This window comes from Manduca sexta, chromosome 23 (genome assembly GCF_014839805.1).
Source record: "Manduca sexta isolate Smith_Timp_Sample1 chromosome 23, JHU_Msex_v1.0, whole genome shotgun sequence".
Lineage (NCBI taxonomy): Eukaryota > Metazoa > Arthropoda > Insecta > Lepidoptera > Sphingidae > Manduca > Manduca sexta.
The window spans coordinates 4,806,123-4,828,659 of NC_051137.1; the positions used below are offsets into that span (position 1 = coordinate 4,806,123).

A 22,537-nucleotide genomic window follows, 5' to 3' on the forward strand; every position below is an offset into this window, starting at 1 on the left:
TCTGTAGTGGACTTATAGCCATTTTCAATCAATAAGCAATAATAATAATATATATTTTTATTATTTGATTCCAAGAATGAACCAATCAAAGTAAGTTTCATGTAAGCATGTTCAAAACACTTTGTTCTGATTGGTGCATTTTTTAAATAGATTGGAAAGAGTGAGTGGAATCATTTATTGAAAATGGCCGTTAGTAAATATTTTGAAAGTTTATGGAGCTCTTCAGTATGGAAACTATACCTAAAGTCTAAAGAAATAACATAGGATAGGATATTTAGATAAACGTTTATAATTTACGATTATATGGGTCGCACTCCCACAGATTATGGAAATCAAATAAAAATACATATTGTTAAATTAAAATAATGATTGATTCCTTGCTAGCCGAATTTCGGTCACGACGGGCATTCTCAATGGAGATCAGCCAGGTACGCAGGATAAATTATACGTATAGTGCACAAGCGTGTGCGCAATACACCGGTGCATTCTATTCCTTCCCCTGCATCGTCCAGTGTGACGTCAATCCGACATGACCGAAGAGAGATGAGGTGCAGGACTAACGGCTTTACGTGCTTTGCGAGGTACCAGGGTATCACACCGCCAATTGCCTGACTACGAACTGCGACTGAGTAATTTTTAAGATGGAAAAACCCAGTGGCAATAATTTTTTCGCCCGACCCGGAATTCGATCCCAGACCCACAGCGCGGTAGTCGTACTTATACTGTGTACAATTACAACTACGCCGCTTACGCTACGAGGCCTGCTTGTAATAATAATGTCTTAATAAATATACAGTAGGCGAGGGAGCGCCTTTTTAACATACCTATATCTATGTTTTTGTGCCAAATTCAAGTTTTTATATGTATACTTGTAGATAAGCCAGTTTTAATCTACATGATCAATATCTACAGATATTATTGTATCATCTAAAAAGGCTGCAGTGGCATCTATTTGTTCTTGATGTTTAGTGCAAGATAAATAATATACTACACTCGCTATATGCACTTAGCTTCCAATGATGCGATAGCCATGGATATACGAGCAGTAGTATACTTCGGTAATCTACTGTGTTCTGTGGGTTCACCCATATGTCAGTGTAGTATATAGTATTGTTATATTTTTTTAATAAGACGCAATAATTACGTAGACTCAAATCATTTTAAAAAGTATAAATTTATCCTCAATCAATATTGCTTTTTATTCCGATCTGTGTAATATTTATTCCCATGGTTTGAAAAACGATACATGAAATGAAAGGTGGCATATAACTTAACAATTTAAAACTAGTTTCGTTTCGTACGTAATCGTTTACTAATTTGATCATATTCTGCCCAATGATCTTTGGCTGAAATAATAAGGACAATACGACATTCTATTTTTAAAAGACATTGAAACAATGTTACTTTATTAATGCAAACGTACTCACGCCTGTCAACCCCGAAGGGGTAGGCAGAGGTGCAACTATTGCACCCACTTCCCGCCGTGTGTATTCCGTCCCATGATATGATAGGGGACGAGCCTATCACCACATCGGGCGTAAATTCCAGACTTCAGGCTAATACTAAGTACAAAAGTCCAATCTCAGTTTGCCCGACCTGAAGATTGAACCCGAGACCTCAGCATTGAAGGCGTACCGTAATAAAACTATACTAGCGAGGCAGTATTACTTTAGAGTAAACTATTATTCCGATAAATAAATACATAATTACATGACATTTTGTTGACTGTCGAATGATATACTATTTTTAGTTTCATTATATTACAATACTTTTACGTGAAGTAGCCTTGAATATTGAGTTACTTTAATTGGTTAAGTTGAAAAGACGTGAGAGAAAAATATTCAAAATTACCGTTGCCCAAGTTTGATCACATTTAAAACTGATTAAAGTTGGGACTGCAGAATAGAAGCACAGTAGTCCTGAACTGGAAAGTTGTAGCGGACATTGTAAGTTGTTTAATGAGCTTCCACGTGCGGCAAACTTTGTACCATTCTTGTTTATAACTTTACTAGTATTTGCTCGGGGCTGCGCTCGTGTTAGCAACTATTTCCGGGATAATAATTCGCTTCAAGCTTTCAGTATTTTGTTGATTTCTAAGTTATATTACTAATTTTAGAATGAGATCACTTATTTAACAGGATAAATGGACTAGTAGACCTTTAATATTTTTATGCAAAATTGAGTTGAATTCCTTTGAGGTGGGCGTCTGTGGAATCACTGGATGTCCTAGATTCTTTATTGGTTTTTATGTACGGCGGAGATGTTACGAGATGACCCATTTGTTCGTTAGCCAGCAAAAGCTTAATAATTTTTTTTATGTTAGTTGGGTTATGATATATACCTATATTTATACAAACTATTGTCTCGTTTTCTAGGATGGATGATTTTTATCCTTATATCCATGTACAGTGTTGGTTATTTAATGCATATTTCAAAATATATATTTTTTTGTTATAATAAAAAAGTAAATGTTGATCCTTAAAAATTATTTACTTTAAAATATATACGAAGATTAAGGAATTTAAAAATTATACACAGTTAAAACTGGTTATATTAATATGATGACGTAATGAAAACGAACATTACTAAAAAACTCGTATTCAAATTTAGACTACTGTATTTTAAAAAACTATACGCAAAAAAGGTTTATTATGCACAAAAAATTTGATATACTTACTTATAAGTAGAGCTGTGTGTGGGTATCAAAAAGCTGGTTTACAATGTCGGTATGCCACATACGTACGTATTTTTAGTAAGATACAGGGGTGTTGAGTTTGGTTTTGCTTTCGAGGTAATCGTATTTTAAAATCCTTGACAATTACGAATTGGTCACTTTGAACAGTTCTGGTTATTTATAGAATATTATTTATAATACTATGTTTGTATGAGATTGCAGATATGGACTTAAAATTGCTTATGTTATGAAAAGAGTGGCAAGTTTAGTCAAAGCTCTATATCAGATTACCATGCCAATTATATCTAAAACTACGCGATGTTTTAATTGAATTTTTAGTCCTTGTATTTTTTTTTTAAATTTTAGACCTGTTATACGCAAAGCACTTAATACAAGAATCGTCTGCACTTTTCGTACTATACAACTATGTTTTGTACTCGTTGCATCGCGAAGGTCAAACGGCAACGTACAGACAATCCCAAGTATCAGTACGAGCGTAGGTCTATTTAAATTATCCAAATCGTAAAACTTTTGACAGGAGCCAGGTCCAAGAATCTCCGTGCAGAAGTGCTACGACCAGTTTACCGCGTGCCTCGCGAGCGTGCGCGCGCGCCTTCGCGATTTTCTTCGTTTTACAGGGTGAGATATTTTTTATTAATTATTAATTTAAGCATGAAAAAAATATATACTTGAATTTTAATTTATTGATTTAGGCAACGCCATTTACAAGTTTTTGCAGAAATATTTCTATACAAACTACTTTTTGTATACCTATTATTTAGTTATGCGTAATATTCCTTTCAAGTTAAGCATTGTTTTATTTATACTTGAAATTAACAATGGTTTTATTCATTATCTTAATTATCTATATTAGCCGCTGGGAAGCCAAAACCACAATGTTTTGATGACATATCGAATCAGACCTACATAGAATGACCTTATTTTGATAACGATGGCACGATAAAAATATTATATGTAGTATTATTGTAACAGTGCAGTGGTCAACATTGTTAAAAAACAGTATAACAATATGGTATGTTATTATAATTTAACACATCTATAATTTCTTGTTGATTATCTAATATCAAATTTTTGACATTGACTTATCCATTAACATAGATACGCACGATGTAGGGTCATGTCCTTAAGGTATATATTTTTTTTCAATTTAATAATCGTAATTATTACCTATATATAATTAATTTAAATAAAAATCAGCATACTGTGTTTAACTGTCTTTAATAATAAAACTTGCAAATTTGAATTTAAAACGTCCCATGTTTTTTTTTAAATACATAATTATATGCTAACATTAGGCTTTTTAGTTCGTAAATTGTAAAATTATACATCAGTGCATAATATTACGATTTGACGTCATAAACGCGGCCATGTGAAAATTGTAAATTTAAGTTATTTAATGAACATTATAATACAGTTTACAGCCGACCTCTCGCATAAATACGCAATAATAATTCATAATCCTTACTGCCATATTTATATCATAAATGTAATAGTAGGTTCGTCGGTTTGTTTTTCTGTTATATTTTCACGAATAACTACTGAACCGATTTCGATGATATTTAGTATGGAGATAGTTTGAGACCCTGGGAAGGACATGGGCTACTTCTATTCCGAAAATAACCTAAGCGGGACTTTTTTATTGCAAAAACTTATTCACGCGGGCGAACCTGTGAGCAAATGTAAGTATTTATTAACTATCTGTGTGCCCAGTGGGACTTCACTATGGTTGCAATGAGTACTGAACAATGTGTTAGATAATGATTTATTATGTTTACGTGAATGTTAGACATTAAAATTAAACTATATTTCGGATCTTATTGCGGTTTTAATGTTTTAGTTTTCTTCCGACGTTTCGAAGACTTTGCAGTTTTCGTAGTCGCCTAGCAGCCCCCCCCCCTCCCCCCCCGTAACCACGAAGGCTGCAAAGTCTTCGAAAATTCGGAAGAAAATTTAAACCGCGACAAAATCTGAAAAATAATTTAATTTTAATGTGTTAGATGATAAAAGTGGGAAGATGTTACATAATTTTATTATGAACTAGTTTTTATTCAGGCTTACCAAGCCCGCGTGAAAGAGTTATTCCAGGACAAAAGTATCATATTTATTTTCTCAGAATATAAAGTACCGCATGTCATTTCCACGGTCTAAAACTATCTTCATTTTTTTGCCTCCATACCAAATATCGAAATCATGTTGGTACTTTTTTTATTGTTTTGAATGACGAGACGAGCTTACCGTTCGCCTGATGGTAAGCGATACGACCGCCCATAAGTAGAAACACCATCCAACACCTTGAATTACGAATAATTGTTTGGTATTCCACCGCGCTCGCCATCCTGAGACATGAGATGTTAAGTCCCATTATGTTCAGTAGTTATTTCTTGAGTTTATCGCGTTCAGACAGCCAGACGCGGCGGGGAACTTATTTTTTATAATTTGTAAGGATACAGACTCATTAGCTGGAACCTTTTGAGAGATAAAGACCCTGACCATATAAAGAGACGCAACGTGTGAAGTACCTCTTTTTCGGCAAGCAAGTTTTCGGCTTTTGCGGTTTAAAATATATTAAAATGTTCATAATTCAGAATTCATGACATTCAGGTTACAATTTAAAAGCGACAGGACTCGGCTTCGCACCGGTGCCTAAATGACTTCTGGTGGTTCGTTCGCTAGGTACCAAATTTCACAGGAATACCTACTGGGTTAGTCGGAAGATTACCTAAAAAGCAGATGTTTTAAATTTAATTCAATTACAGTATTCACTAAAAATACAATTTAAATCTATATATATAAAAATCAATTGCTGTTCGTTAGTCTCGCTAAAACTCGAGAACGGCTGAACGGATTTATCTTATCTTGGTCTTGAATTATTCGTGGAGGTCTAGGGAAGGTTTAAAAGGTGAGAAAAATTCGAATAATTGCCGGGAAAATCCTCAAAACAGCATTTTTCTATTTCCCATACAAACGTTTTCTAAATAAAATGGAGAGTCAATTTGTAATTTATTACCGGTGCATAAAGTTCAAATTCGCGTGCGCGTTGGAGGATCTAATATCGCGTTCTGAAACTCAACAAAAGTGATATCGCGGACCCGACTAAATTGAACAGTCACAAAATTTAATATATCATTAGTTATTTGGTTGGCTTCACGATATTATTTCTTTTGTTTTACTTTAAAATGCATGTTTTCGTTATGGACAATTTTTGAGCTACTTTTGCATATCTATACTTATAATAAATCTGTAGAGAGGTCAATTCTGTACATGAAATATATTTCCAAAATAACTGGGGGTGATTAGGGATCGATACTGATGCCAAAAATGCAATTAGTAAAAATTTTGTCTGTCTGTCTGTATAACCGTTATATAAACAAAAACTACTCGACGGATTTTAACTTAACTTGGTACAAATATTTTTCATACTCCTGAGCTGGTTATAGTATACTTTTCATCACGCTACAATTAATAGGAGCATAGCAGTGATGGAAAATGCTGGGAAAACGGGAGAAGTTACTCCATTTTTTAAGCTTCCGTCATTTCGTGTGCAACCTTAATGGTTAAAAGTTCCTTCGATTTCACCAGGATCCCATCATCAGACCCTGACCGGACAATCGGACCACCTGCATACCACCATAAATTAAAAAAACATCCCGACAAATTGAGCACCTTCTCCATTTTTGAAACCCGAAATCCACGCGGGCGAAGCTGCGGGCGGAAGCTAGTATGAAAATAAAAAGAATTTTCTTTTTTTTTTATCAAAAGGGTAATGTAAAATGACTCGCATGTGCTGTTGGTAGCACTGACAGCTGGTGACCTTGGAATCGGCTACCCGACCGATCGTGTGGTCGCATAGTCTACCATCCATTAATATTTATTATATGTAGAAGTATACAGAATTTATTTTGACACAGATTTAGAATTTTGGAATTACCAAGTGGCTTTTTTAGAATAAAATTGAATAAAAAATTGGATTTATTAAAAAGTATAATTTTAGAATCCTTTTGAATAGTTCAATTGTATTGCTATTTTGTTATACTAAAACAATCTATTATAATGGTTAATTTTAAAAAAAATATACACTACTCATATTATACACCAATGATAAGGAAAATAAATACATGAGGTATATAACTTTAACTGACAAAATGATCTTATTTTAGCCAGGATTATAACGCGCATTTTTTTATTTAATCATTTTCTCTAGTAGCATTCACATAGAAATAAATATAACACTGCTAAAAATAAATATTGATTGTTACAAGTTATATGTTATTTTTAATATCGGCATTATGCGCAATAAATATTATCAGTGAGTGGGCGACTAACTATGTCTTACAAATCAAATCGCAGCCTGCGGTTGTTTAGTAAACACATCGTACGCTAACCCACTGTGTTATTACTCTCTTTGTTTGATTTACATTAAATATTACTGCCAATTCGTGTCATTAATATGTTAACATCACATTCATTTTCGTAGAGTATTTCGTGTGGTTTCATCTTCAGACCATTATTATTACTAAAACATACTTAAGTCTGGGCCCTTATTCTCTATGACATTGAAAACTCGTAACACGGCTGTGTTACGTAATCTACGTGAAATTAACGTGGAATGGTATTTTGTATGCCAATTTTCATTGTCTTAAACGCGACGCGGTGCGTTACATGCTTGTTATGAGAGATTAGAGAATGACTCCTGTTATCTCGCATGGGATACACGAGGTAAGGGCGCAGATTTATTTATCTATATATTTAAAAATTAATTCCTATTTCCCTTGGTCACGCCATTACGTGTGAACGGCTGGACCGATTTCACTATTTTTTTTTGTTGTGTTTGTTATCGTTAGGAGAAGGTTCTTATGAAAGAAAAAAAAATTGCGCGGAAAATTAGAAAATTTAAGAAAACTTAACGAAAATATTAATTTTGTATAACTGTCAATTGTTTGAAATAATTGTCAGCGATTGACAGAATGCGCGCTGCAAATTCATAGTTAAGACGGGACAACGTCTGTCGGGTCAGCAAGTTATTTATATTATTCGAGTTTATATAAAATTTTGTCCTAAAATGTTATTATGTTAGGCGTACAAATTCTAAAAGAAAATAAATTATATAATTACAAGAAATATATAAAAAAAGATTTACTCGACCTGGGAATTGAATCCCAAACCTTATCTCTTACTTCCGTTCCACAGGGGATTATCCTGTACTTTAGAATATCAAGAGATATAAATAGGAATCGGTAAAGGTATGATAACTCGATTCTTTGTGAATCTTATTAAATACTCTATTGTCTAGCGTGTAATTAACATCAAAATAATTTAGTTATACCGGAATACAACTTAACCCAGTTTGTCGTCAAAAACACGTTTCGGGGTACCGGATGACGCCATCACATCAGTAATTAAAACTCAAGTTTATTTCATTTAAAACAATAGTTAACTTAATTTGTGAACTCTGTCGACAGTCGCTTTAATGATTAAATTGTTTTGTAGGCTAAATTTGGACTACGAAATCGATAAGGTTTTATATTCAATAATTTGTTTAAAGAAGCAGAATTTGTAGTTTTTTTTTTAATGACAATGACCTTGCCGTTCGCCTGATGGTAAGGGATACGTCCGTCCATAAACAGCAGAAATACCATCCAACACCTTGAATTACAAAGTATTGTTTGGTATTCAACTGCGCTCGCCATCCTGAGACATGGGATGTTAAGTCTCATTATGTCCAGTACGTACACTGGCTACAATGGCCTTCAAACCGGAACACAACAGTGACTACACACTGCTGCTTGGCGGCAGAGATAGACATTGCAGTAATAGGTACCCAGGCGGACGATCACTTATGAAAGACCTGTCACTAGTTTTTTCTTATACTTTTTAATTATACCTAAAATATACACATTAAAATATACCAAACATAATATAATAGCATATACGCCGTTTGCAATGAACGAATCCAGTTCCTTTTATTCAATCTGTCGTGAAAATCGACCAATCAGAATAAGGTTTTTTGACATGCTTACAAATGAACAATTTTGATTGGTTTATTCACGAGAACGGATCGAATATTAAGATTGGGAACGTTTATTGAAAACGCCTGATAGTAGTAGTTTGCTTTATTAACCTCTAAAGTCCAAAAAATATTCTATATACCGTCTCTATAATTTATGACTGAATTATGGGTCGCCCTATAGGGTCGCGGCGCGTAGAGGATGTCAAATTGCTCCCAATTGCTCTTTTTTGATTTATAACGAATATTGACCAATGAGAATAAAGTTTTTTGGACATATATTTAAATGACTTATTTTGGTATGTTTATTCTAGGGATTGAACCGAATATTAAGAATGGTATTGTATATTAAAACGGCAGTTAGTGTTTGTCGACATATTAAGGATAAAATTTCGTCGGCTTATAGTACTGATTTTTAAAAACTTTTTTTTAAATACTGTAATTTTATAGGAGAAAGTTTAAACCTACTTAATGCTATCGAGGTATTTGTGGGTCTCTGGCTAGACATTCGATGACGTAAGCTGTATCAATCGCAGTCTCTATAACTAGATTTTCCATATAAGAGATGAGTACGCGGAACTTGAATTTCCTCATAGCGTGTGTTGTATGATATATAGAATATAATTGTCTTATTGGCTTAGTGGTGGCGTACAAGGACAATACTGTAAGGTTCCCGGTTTGTTTCCCTGATAGAGGTAATTAAAAGTGCAAGGTTTTTATTACAAAATTATATATCTGAGTTATCCGCAAGTGGAATTTGTATTCATATTGCGGTCGGCTTGTCTTTTTATCACATCATGGGATAACTCTTAGAGTCAGTGCACATGTTATGTTTCTGCTTAACTCTTTCGAGTATTCGTGAGCATTTGTTATTAATAACTAGTTAATATTATGACTGGATTGGTTGTTTTGCAATGATATGCGCATAATTCTATGAAGAGTGATATCATTGAAATGCGAAAATGCAGTCGTTTTGTTCTTTTAAACACACGTTATTGCAGGATGCTATACATTTTTATGAGTAATGTTGATAAGCTCTTCAATTAACATTAATTAATTGTAGTTTAAACCTTTTTTATTCACTTAAAATTATTATACCTTAAGTAATAGTTTGATCAAAATTTCTTAGCAATAGGTTTAAGCCCTATATTGTAAGACCTTACTCGGCTGGTATAATGCGTATTATATCCCTGTCTAGCGCCTCTCCTTACGAAGGGAAAAAAGGGATTGTTTACGTTTTTCTTTAATTCCGCGAAATTCCTTTTTTATGTAAAATATTTTTCGTTGGTCATGATGACAGACTTACGCTTTAAGTTAGAAGTGCTTATCAGAATGATTCGGCGACTTTAGTCTAGTTTTGTTATTGAATAATATTTGTTTCGTCTTTTAAGGTAAACATTTAATCAGTCTATTTTTCAATCCCTTAGACCTATTTTAGGATGATGTAATAAAAAGAAAACCTACTGGATCCCTAGAGAAAGGTATCGTTCACTGATAAAACAGAAAATTCTGAGCAAAACTTGATTCTAAGGGTTCCGTACAGATTTTGGTACATTTTAATTAATTTTTAAGTATAGTGCAAAGCTAAGTGCATATAATATGTATTTATATGAACTCAGTTTTGCCTGTCATCCAAAGAAGATATTTAATTTTGTAATGCTTAGTACTTACTTTTATTGTTCAAGCAGGAACACAACAGTCATTTCGTAGTGTTATTTGGCGGTAAAAATGAAAAATGCGTTGGTATTATGATTATTAATACTTAAGTGTACTCTCGAGTTCTATACCAATTGATACTATAATAAGAATATTAATATATCTATTTATTTTCCTACAAGTTTTCACAATACAAATTGAGTCCCCTGACATCTGAACTAGGTGTAAACCTGTTCCAGAAGTTTGAGAAACTAAATTAAATGTATTAATTAAGGAACTCATTAGGTATTAATTAATATTTAAACATCATGCTTTATTAGGTTGTTATATTAGAATGATTTAATTTGTCTTTTATATTCGGAACCCTACCTACAAATAAACTGAAGGCTGTCCACGCATGTAGTCGTTGAACTTGCCGATATGTTTTTTTTTCAAAAATAATTATGTTTATGTAAGTTGTATATGTTTATAAACAGCACTCACGAATTTAAGGCCTAGCTTAATATACTATAAATAAATAATATCACGTTCTACTGCTATTACAATAAAGAGTTATTTTGAAATTACCACGAAAGAACTGATTTTACATTATCAGTACGTACAATAATATTATATTATACATTATTAGTACATACAAATAAAAACAGTCGTTCAAATGAAATGGTTTAATTATTTGTGTTTTACATTATATAGCCAGTGTATAAGTTCTGTTATGGATAGATGATAATTGAAAAATCAGTACCGACTACCACATTGTTGCGAATACGCATTAGTAGCATTGATCTAATTAAAATGTAAAAGGAATATTAATAATAGATTTATTAACAATTTATGTTTTTTAAATATATTGTCAAAATTATACCTTAATCTTATAAACATTATAAATGCGGAACTTTGTAAATATGTTTGGATATTTAGATATTTGTCACAAGTAAACATGGAAACTTCTATATGCATTTGGTTGAAATTTGGCACTTCAATAAATCATGTCCTGATAACGTTAAGCCTTATTATACATATATCTGGGTAAATACAAAGAGCGACTTATTTCTGAAAGAGACCTCGAGTTATAAATAAAAATTATTTCGTAATGGAGGTTTTGTGCTCAATATCAGCCCAGAGTTTGGAATTTGCACCCAATATGGCGATAGTCTCGATCATTATCACATCTCGGGAGGAAATACACCCGGTGAAATATCGGTGTATTAGTTGCGCTTCTGCCTAACCCTTTGGGGACAAAAGGTGTGTGAATGTAAATGTTTTATAAACAAATGTAAAAGTATTTTAACCTATTCTATTGCTCCCTTAACATTCTAAATAATATTCATTGATTCCTTCCTAACCGAATTTCGGCTACGGCGGCCAATCTCAACGGAGATCAGTCAAGTACGCAGTAGATATTATAGTGCACAAGTGTGTGCAATATACATGCATGCTTTGTTCCTTCACTCTCATAGTTCGGTGAGACGGCAATCCGACATGACCGGAGAGAGGTCAGGTAGGACCAACGGCTTTACGTGCTTTCCGAGGCACGGACGTTTCACACCGCCAACTTCCTGACTCCAAGCTGCGACTGAGTAATTTTTTAAGATGGGAAAAGCCAGTCACAATTATTTTAGAAACGACCAAGGATTCGAATCCAGGAACCTCAGCGTGGTAGTTGCACTCGTACCGTGTACAATTACGACTGCGCCACTGAGGCAGTATAAATAATATATTAGTGGAAGATTACGATTTGCATTATTATCCTTATATTTTACACTTACATCTACACTAAATTATAGACAACCTTAAATCTTCATTTTTATTTCGTCGTTTTATTAAACAATTTATGACGCAGTCTTAAACAAAATAAAATAAAAGTTGTATGTGGTTTAAAAAACTGAATATAAAGTTTCCTAAAGGCGAACTGAGTCGGTGACCGTCAAGTTTTTATTCCTTTTTCAAGGGACCGGTTTGCATTCCCTCCAATCTCAACCTAGTCATGGTTTGGCAATTTTAAATGCGATGTTCTTTTTTCGAATGCGCATTTTAAGACCCATTGTGATATTTTTAGTGCATACCTTACTTTTATTCATAAGAGAATTAAAGTAATGGTCCTAAAAATTTTACTCGCAATGTGTATCCAACAAAATTATTATGTCATTGAAATCTTTAAATTAGTAAATCTTAATAGCGGTCTCTGATTTGCATTAATAAAAAATCTTTTTTGTAAATCATTAATTTTATCTCTCATGCTAAGTTTTTTGGTTTAATATTATTTCTATAATTAACATTATTTTTAGAAGAATAAAAATATCAGGCGATGAACGTATTTGTACCATGAAGTGCGGAGTCCGCCGTTCAAAGTCGAAGTTTTTGTTTTTAACTCATCTTCGTTATTGATAAACAAAACAACGTTCATAATAAATTAAAACAATCTGCAATTTTGGCCACAATAATTTATGTCGAATTTATTTAATTCCATAGTATTTGTGAAAAATTGTGAAGTCGTTTGAATATTTGTTAGCTAATCACACATACTCGTACACGTTACAGTTTTCGAGTCACTTTTCACCTCGGAGAAGTTCATGGTTCCACGAATTTTATCGCATATAGACATATGTATATTTCCATATTCTACTAATACGTAGGCATATTTATAATGAGTTTATGTAATTTGGTCATAATATAAAGATACATAATCAAGTAACTAGGAAAAAAAAGCTATCTTGGCATACGCTGCCTAAACCGTTGGAGTTAGACAAGTATGATGTACCATAGGATAGTTAATTGATCCTGGGAATGTTATAGGCTAATTTTTATCCCGGGAATATATTTAGCGGGACTTTTATCTCGGAAAACTCCTCTACGCGGGCGAAGCTGCGAGCAAAAGCTAGTATTTATATTTATTTTTGTACGTATTACATTCGCGTATAGGTAATGAAATAACGCCATTTTGAAATATAACCAGGAGTAATTACATTAGATCTACAGCGATATATAGACGTGTAAGATTTTAACAATAAAAAAAGACGTGCGACGTATCATAAAAAGTAAGTCGTGAAATTTTATGATCATATCAAACCAGTTAACAACTCGCATAAGTCTGCACTTAAATTTGACTTTTTAATAAACGACCACTGATTAGTTAGTATCGAAACTTATGTTTAGAAATTGTACAACGTATGGCTCTAAGATCGGCAATAAAGATATCCTGAAGTTTCGTTAATGCATTCGACTCCAAATGCAAGCCCGACCTTCATTGTAACTCGAAAAATATTTATGGGATTAATAAATAAATAATTGTGGATAATTAACCTTGGACTGTTACTAGAAAATTTATTTTATAGTTTTCAGTTATAATTCTTGTTATTTAATTATCAAGACTGAAAGGTAAGAATAATTAATAGTTACTATTTAAAAAAAAAGACAGTCCATATTGCATGTAATTGTGATTAATATCTTTAGGTATTATGAATGGTTATGATCCGTTCATGGACACAGTACGTTTATTCCAGCATAAATACAGGTTTTCAAGGACTCTTGAAATTGATGGATTTACATTGAATTGTAGTAAACAATTACATTAAATAGCTAGTTTATTACCGATTTATCGCTTATTTTTATAGGAATTTATATTAATACCATAGGCAACTAAATTTGGAAGTTTGTATGTTATTTACTGTTGAACTAAATTTAAATATTTTCACTGTGTAGTGCGAAGATATACACATTTATTTTATTTGAATACTTGTACTTTTATTTCGCTACAGCACACCGAACGCGCGTGGAATCAGGGGCAAAATATAGTAATGTAAACACTCAGAAACGTAATATGAGTTATAATAAGTACAGTATAGTGTATACAATTTGATTCAAGATGTTTGTTTACGAGCTCACTGAACCGTTAAATGAATAGTTAAGACCTTTTGTACGTATAATAGTTAATTGCAGGAAGTATCATTAAACGATGTCTCATCTTCACCATGACAACTGTATTGATTAATTATATTTATTGTATTGTTCTATGATTCAATAAAATGTTTATTTATTATTGTTTGAATCGACTAACAAGATATATACACACTTAAGCTTTCTAATGACGCTGTAAAAGAGATATTCTTTTGAAGTCAGCTTTTGTTTGAATCAAAAACAAGAAGTTAACTTTAAGTAGTTGTTGATTTAATTCTATTTTAGCTTAAACGTTCGATATTATTTTTAATTGATTGATTTGTATTTAGCATTACAAATTACCGCGGATTACGACTCAGCCTATATGCGACAAGATATAGAATTTAAATCATACGATTTATTATCGCAATACGTTCGAAGCTATGACACATATGCTGCACCTTTGTGTGTATCTATATTTAATTATTTATTTATTTGGACTACACAAAAAATAAACACCATACATAGTTAGTTATTTATGTACATGAAACAATAAGTGTTGTAGTTGCTGTCCCTACGTGTATTATATAATTCATCTTGAATTGGATTGATTATTTATATTTATATTTATGCATTGCTTATATATTTTCATGTAAGTAAATCGAGAGAAATAAGACATCGTTTTACGGAATAGTAGAAAAATATACACATGTATATTTTTCATATTCAGTTTAAAAAGACTTATTGCGTAACTTTATTGATTTATTTTTAAAGCTTTTATAGTAGCTATTTAGGCCTATCAACCAAACAGGTTGAACGATAAAACCGAAATAATATATTAACGCATAGTAAAATTAATTTTAGTTACTAAAATTAACGACCTTGAATTTTTATTAAGAGCCTGTATAATGAAATGATAGATTTATAAGTTCAATATAACGATAATCTCGTGTTTATAACTCTTTTCACAATTAGCACTCCAATAATTTTTGCCTTGAATAATGCTTGAAAGTTGCCTACACTACTTGGTATATTTTTTATATGTCAATTAACTTGAAGTACTATTTTTATAGACCGGTTCGATGCTGGGAGTAAAGTAATCTCTGAAATAAAAAAATTATGATAGATAAGGAAACTTATTGTTTATCGTTTCATAAATTGTCTGTTATAATTTTATTCAAACAGTCCTATGTAATAGAAATAAACTGAATGAACTCTTGTTATAATAAAAAACGTATTTTAAAAGCTATCTAGTCGAAATTTATAAAACACATAAGAAATATATTAATACCGTATTCTTTATTATGTTATTTTAATTCTGGTTGTTTTTTTTTTTATAAGAGGATATTGTTACGTTAATTTTATAATGATAAGGCTAAAATTGTTGTACATTTCTTGCTCAAGTTTGGTACACATCACATTAAATTGCAACCCACAATTTTACAAAGATCATTTAAGGAACATTGTGCTAGTGTAAATTTTAAAAAGAGACCTAGAATTTATTACTTAAAGAAATTATTCGCAAATCTATGCATATTCCCGCCCAGAACTCTTGCGCAGAAAATCTGTGTAACGAATGCTCAAGGTTGTCTGTTCGGGGTCCTTAAAATGATTAAGCGATATTGAATCTGCAATAAATACGTTTCTCGTGAAAGAACATTTTCCGCGGAACGTATGGAAATTACAAAAAAATTATTGTAATTGTTTTCCGAGTGTCGGCATTCCAGCGTCACGACTGCTCATAATGATCATAGCGTGCGCTTTTCGCACGAAGTTTTCCTTTCTTAGAATGTTCTTATGCATCTAACAAGTGGTTTAGATAGATTTTCATTTTTAAATTTCGCATTAAATATTGAATATTTGGAGTTTGAAGGACTTTATTCGTAGATATTGTGCCTAATTCAAATTTTTCAAGATATTTTGAATAAAAATTCTAATTGAAGAAATATTTATTTAAATAAATATTTTAAATTTCCATTTTAAATTAATTGCAGTTTATTTAATTGGATTCAGAAGGTGTGTTTATATTACGACTACTTTATAAGTCGATGGGTCACATTTCAAGGTAGACAAATTAACGCTAAGAATGGTCATATAGGTCGGCTGAAATTTTCGCTATTTTGCCAAATATCGTCGTGGTATTTGACTTATGGCCATATAAGTTAGTTTGAGGGCTTTGTAGTTCATACATAGATTGTAACCTCACAAATAATAAGTTCAGTTACGTGAGAAATAATAATTTTTTATGACAATTTATATAGCAAATAAAAATTGTAATTATAATTTGGCAATACAAGTCTGCGAATTTGATCTATATGTTCACTTTTTATTATCTGCATTACGCTGTTTTATTAGCATCATAATTGCATGATGTCTATAATTTTAACACAATAAATTTACATTTCAATTAAATCAATACATATCATTAGCTAAACATTATGCAAAACCACACACATTCCAAAATTTGGCTTGGAGATTTGATTTAATCTACTACTTTTCAACTGTTACTTAGAAAAAAACAAGATATTTCTCATTAATATAACTACCTTTGGATAATGTTGTGTTGTATGAGAAACGAAGGTACTTTAAATTAATTTGTTGGTAAAAGACGGTAAGTAAGAAGTGAGTATCAAATAGAATATGCCATATATATTTTGTTCTACTTAAACATAATTTATAATGAAACTCTAGATTTTCCATGTCTGAACATAAAAGTTTTTGGAAATAAAACTGGCGGACTTGGAAAATCAGTAAGGCTACTAAGATCAATAGAAAAGTTTGTTTGCTAAATTTACATCATGCTCATTGGATTCAAATATATTCTATATAAATATGTATGAGCTTCATTTAAGAATGCTTGAGCGGCTGGACTGATTCCTTTTTTGTTGTGTTCCTAATTATCAGAACATGATTTGAACCAAAGAAAATTTTTAAAAAGTCAACGGGAACAGGCGGGATACATCGGCAATTTGGGTGATATTTTGTTATGATTTTTTTCGTACACAATATTTTCATAGATTTGAATTTAGAATAGAATAGAATTTTTCTGTAGACAAAACATTTTTGCCTGATTTTTTTTTGTACCTAGTACACAGGCACCACACTACTGATATTTTGAAATATAATTCTGAAGCAACAATTATGTAATATTTAAGATAGAAATTGTATTATCTTGTATTATATAATTATATTATATTCTTTTGTGGATGCCAGTAATTCAAATTAAATTAGTGTGAGATTTTTAAAATTTTGTTAACAGTTTATAAAGTTAATTCCATTGTGGTATTCTCAATTAATTATAATAGTAATTACTAAATTATTTAACGTTACAACCGTATTTTAGACAATCCCGCATATTCATTAGAATATAATATCTTAATAAATTCCAAATTCTAAACGTAACCGCTTTAATGTAGCGACCTACATTATTGTGAATTTAATTTCATGTTTATCCCGTAAATGAGGCTCCAATAATGATTTACATAAAGTCACATTTAATGAAAAATATTGGTCCTTGTTTTATTTATGGTATCATTAAGAGAGATACTAAAAAAAAATCTGATATGCAAATATTATATTGGCTATTATTAAAAAATAATTTAAGGATGTCCTACTTTCAAAGCTTGGGCTAAGTTACATGTTTCAGAGAAATAAGGCATTGAGTTAATGCTTATTATTTTATAAAATATAATTCTTTTGTTATAGGATTTAAATATTTTTGCAAGACATTGCTTCGTATTAATATTCTTAAGGTTACTCGGTCAAGTAGAGATGTTTCGAAAGACGAAACAAATGCTGTTATTGTTTTTTACATCATATTTTGTATTTTTTAACAATGATTCTCATGACCAAGTACCTATTCATTGTATTTTTATTATAATTTTAACCGTTTCTTATTCCAAAAATAAACGTCGGTTGCACGCATCTCTTCGGAGAAGGGCAAGAGAAGGACATTACATACTTATGTATGAAGTGACTATTTTATTTGATACTATATGATTTGAATCAATAAAAAATAGTCATTTTATATAATAACTACACCCTTGGTTCTGCATTCGTACAGGCAAAAGTGGAACCCGTTTACGTTCATTGGCCAAATATATTTCATCACACTAGATCTAAAGGTTACTTAACTAGAAACAAATTTAATGTTCTTTATTACGACTTCGGCTGATAAAGGAACGAGGTCTTTCTTCCTTTCTAGGTATAAATAGAAAACAACATTGATCTTTCCACAATAGCTTGACATCTTTTCCGTAAGATGTTACGTCTAAGTGATAACTTTATATATTTACCATATTCCTTACCAGTTTAATGCTTCGTAATATAGTAAAACCAGTTATTGTATAACTTACAGGCGTGTGTTACTTCCTATGTGTAGGTTATTTTAATATATTTTACAGTAATTTATGTAAAGTGCGTTTTATATTTTGAGTAATTGTTGCAATTTGTAAGATATTTTTCATGACGTCAGTAGGTTACAATTACATTAAAAATATTAACTTTTAATTACTGTAATTAAGAATTGTCGGTTTTTAATTAAGTTTAATAAAAGTTTATTAAATAAATACTATCACAACTTGTATATTAATAAAACCTTGCTGAACAAGGAGAAACATTATTGAAAGTACGTAGATAAACCTATTGACATACTTCGAAATATATATTTTTTTTTTATTTTATCGCGGTTTATTGTATTTAAATTTTCTTCCTACGTTTCCAAGACTGCAGCTTTCATTGTTACACAAAAAACACAATTAAATCCGAAAACTAGGTTTATTTAGATGTCTAACTTTCGAGTAAACATAAGAAATATTTATACATGTATTTCCGTAAAATATTTCTAAACATAATATATTTTCAAATATATTATGGAATGGTTAGGTGGTTGTTTGGTGGTGTTTACGATGTAAATATCATTTGAAACCAATAAGCTCAGGCTCATGTTATGCAAATTATAAGAAACGGTAAGCTTCGTTGCCACTTTTAGTATGTTTAAAACTTTCTAACTATAGAAGTAAAATATATTTTATATTGAAGAGTATAATGAAAAAGCCATTATCAGGTACCTACTTTATACTTGGATCGAATGAGAAGGTATCGATGACGTGCAGAATACACAAATGAAATAAAACAAAACACACCACGTCCTTATCCCTGAAGGGGTAGACAGAAGTGCAATGACGACATCTACTTTTCGCGTGTGTATTCCGTCCCATAAAGTGATAGCAGGCGAACCTATCGCCATATCGGGTAAAATTTCTTGACCCGGGAATCGAACTGAGAACCTCAAAGTCGCGTCGTATCGTATCCGCAATACAAATACGCCAACGCAGATGCAGTCTAGTAGAATATTATATTTCAATATTTATTAATATAATAAAATTTAATGTTATGATAACATATTCTTTAATCATTCCAATATATCTCTTTGTGGGTATTTATTCAGAGTTATTTATTGTTTTTAAACTGGAAGATAAGACGAGGATACCGCTCTGCCGATGGAGACCGTCCCGAACGTCAAAACTGTACACAAGTGTCATACCACCAGAAGTTCAAATTACGAAGCATTCCGAAAATCATACTGATACATATTTTATGTCTCGTCATTTGAACTAAATCATAAAAATATCTATACAATATTGTTTGGCGACAAAAATAGTCGTTATAGTGGTGCCTATGCACTCTGACTCGCATACGACAAACCTGCCTTCCAGTAATATTATTGATATCTACATACATAGTTTTACTTATAAGCCTTTCATCGAGTATTGAATTAAAAACCGAATTGCTGCTCGGTAAAGAAAAGGAAAGAAAGCGTTATATTCATAACAAAACTGTTATTTCAGTAGAAAGTTAACAATCTTGCATAATGCATGTCCAACGCTGTTATTTTCTCTTGTCGCTTTTAATTGTAAGACGTTCAAGGTTGCTAATTGGAGCAAGTTTCTTGCAAGAGAGGATACCGGTTTGAAGCGCGCACAATTCGGATCTGCGTCGATTAGAGCCCTTTCCTTTTTATACGAATATTTTCGTATTCATAATCTTATTACTTAATATAAATAAGAAAGTTTATGAATGACTGCCTTGGTGGCGTAGTTAAATTGCGTGCGCGGTATGACACCACTTTGAGGTGGTTCTACGGTCGAATCCCGGGTCGGACAGTGATTGAGTTTTTCTGCTCTGTATCAGTCCATAGTCTAGAATATATCCCCGATATGGCGGCGATAGACTCGCCCCCTATCATATCAAGGGATGGAACACACCGAAAAGTGAGTGCCCTGATTGCACCTGTACTTACCCGTTCGAGGATAAATGTGTGATGTGTTTGTTTTGTTTTCAAAAGTTCATGAATAAGTTAGATTTTATTAGAAATAAACGCTGACCGAATTAAGATTAATTTGGTATATAGAACTGGACAAAAATATAGGCTTAAAAAAGTACAAAATCAGACTTATTTCGAAAAAGTTATTTCACGCGGACGGAGCTGCGAACCACAACTAGTATCTATATTATGCATAGATAACCGTATTAGCTTCTGATAAAATGTAAAATTTACGCATCCCAGGTGGAAGTCGTCCACGTGTACGCTAAAATTGTCGAATTCTCGCGTGTCTAGCTAAACACGTGCGGCCAGCGGTATCTATGGATCTAGATAAAAGTTCTTTTAACACATGACGTACGTAGTCTATCATTAACCATAATGAACTGGTTTTAGGTAACCGTGCGTAATCGACTATTAATTAGGCGTCGTGTTGATACTTTTTCACGGCCTTTTGGTGACCTCTTTACTAATACTTCCTTAATTTAAAAATAAAGGTGGGAATGTTTACGGACTATTCAAATTTAAATGAATTCGTTTAATAATGGCATGATACTAATTAGCGACTTTAACCACATTTTAAGGGGTGATACGTATTGTAATAATAATAATGTGTAAGGAGTATTGTTACTGACACTGTTGTAGTAAATACATTTGATATTGTTATAGTAAATCCATTGTTGCGTCCAATACTTGTTGAAGTTACCATTTCGCATGAAGATAACCTTGTTAAGACCGAAATAGACAAAATATCTAGATATTTAGTACACTGGGATGTGCACACAAGTCAGTATTGCTCTACACGGTACGCATTGTAAGGAGATTCCTCACTTTAAATCTCTGCCGGTGGCTTCGCTATCGGACGGTGATTCTCCTTTTTATATTTTTATCTGCATAAATGTTTTTTATTAAAATAAATATGTAACAAATAACTTTCAAAATAAAGAAGAATAATATAAAAACTTGAGAGGAGTGCGTGGTTGCGATTGCTGTTTAACAAATTTAAATGGACAATTGTAACTAAGAAAAACAGCTGTATGTGGTTACCGTTCAAATTGAACACTGCCTCATTTCATGACAATTTTCACATGAGTTGTAAGTGACCAAATGAGCAATAGGAAAGTTCGATCTCTTCGCTTTAACCGATGTAGTGTTAACAACTTCGTACTCCCGGTACTGAAAACATTTAATGCCCTAGTCGCTTTCCTTTTATAGCGTCGTTACATCGTAAATATTGTCAACTATAATATAATTATTCTCACGGAGAGCGATTTCGTGACTGGTTTACGTACTAGGAGCCTGTTTCCCGCCGGGTGGTGAGGTCTAGTCGTTTCACTAGACTTTCTCCGTTTCCTGTTACCCTAGTACCTCACCCTGCAGCGATCGAACGTAATGTGCAAGACGTGAGAGCAAGCAGCTGCTACTTTGTTGTTTATGATGTATCGGGTGAAGTTTTTGCCGCGTGCGAAGTTCGACCTATTTTGACCTTTTTCGAACAAGCACTCACATATTTTTTCGAACAGAACGATAAAAGTACAACTAAAACGAAAAAGGATAGGTTGGGAGTTACGTTGCCGATGTTTTGTGGTGGAGAAAATATGGAAAAAATGTAATTAGGCAGTTTATGTTTGGGTTTGATTTATTTAAGTAGAGCAAACATTTTATTTAAATATTTACATATCAACACACAGCCATTACAGGTTACACCCAATTCAACTGGCGGAACAAATTTATCGGTGCGAATTTGGGCATGAGAAATAATGTGACAGGGTCACGCCTAACACAATAATATATTTATATAGAAACTGTTAAGTGTTAGTGTAAAATATTATCTTATATATGTTTTGCTCATGGGTGCGGCCGTGTGAAAAAGTTATTCCAGGATAAAAGTACCCCTTTATATTTTCCATGGATAAAAAGTATCTTCCTATTTCTGAAAACTTTTCAAAATCTGTTTAGTTGTTCCTGAGATTGGCGCATTCAAACA

General features: G+C 32.2%; 1 protein-coding gene across 2 annotated transcripts in view; it reads left to right on the forward strand.

Moving 5' to 3' along the window:
* Positions 1-3,206: 3,206 nt before the first annotated feature.
* LOC115452562 (alpha-tocopherol transfer protein) overlaps positions 3,207-22,537 on the forward strand; it is a 36,489-nt gene continuing 17,158 nt past the window's right edge. The window contains exon 1 of one of the 2 annotated variants that reach the window (XM_030181128.2): positions 3,207-3,313. Coding sequence is in view for 1 of the 2 variants with exons in the window: in XM_030181127.2 (XP_030036987.2) it covers positions 3,705-3,707 (3 nt within the window). In the remaining variant the exon portion in view is untranslated. Of the gene's footprint in view, positions 3,314-3,630; positions 3,708-22,537 lie in introns of those variants that run through there. The other variant, XM_030181127.2, reaches the window with a different exon arrangement.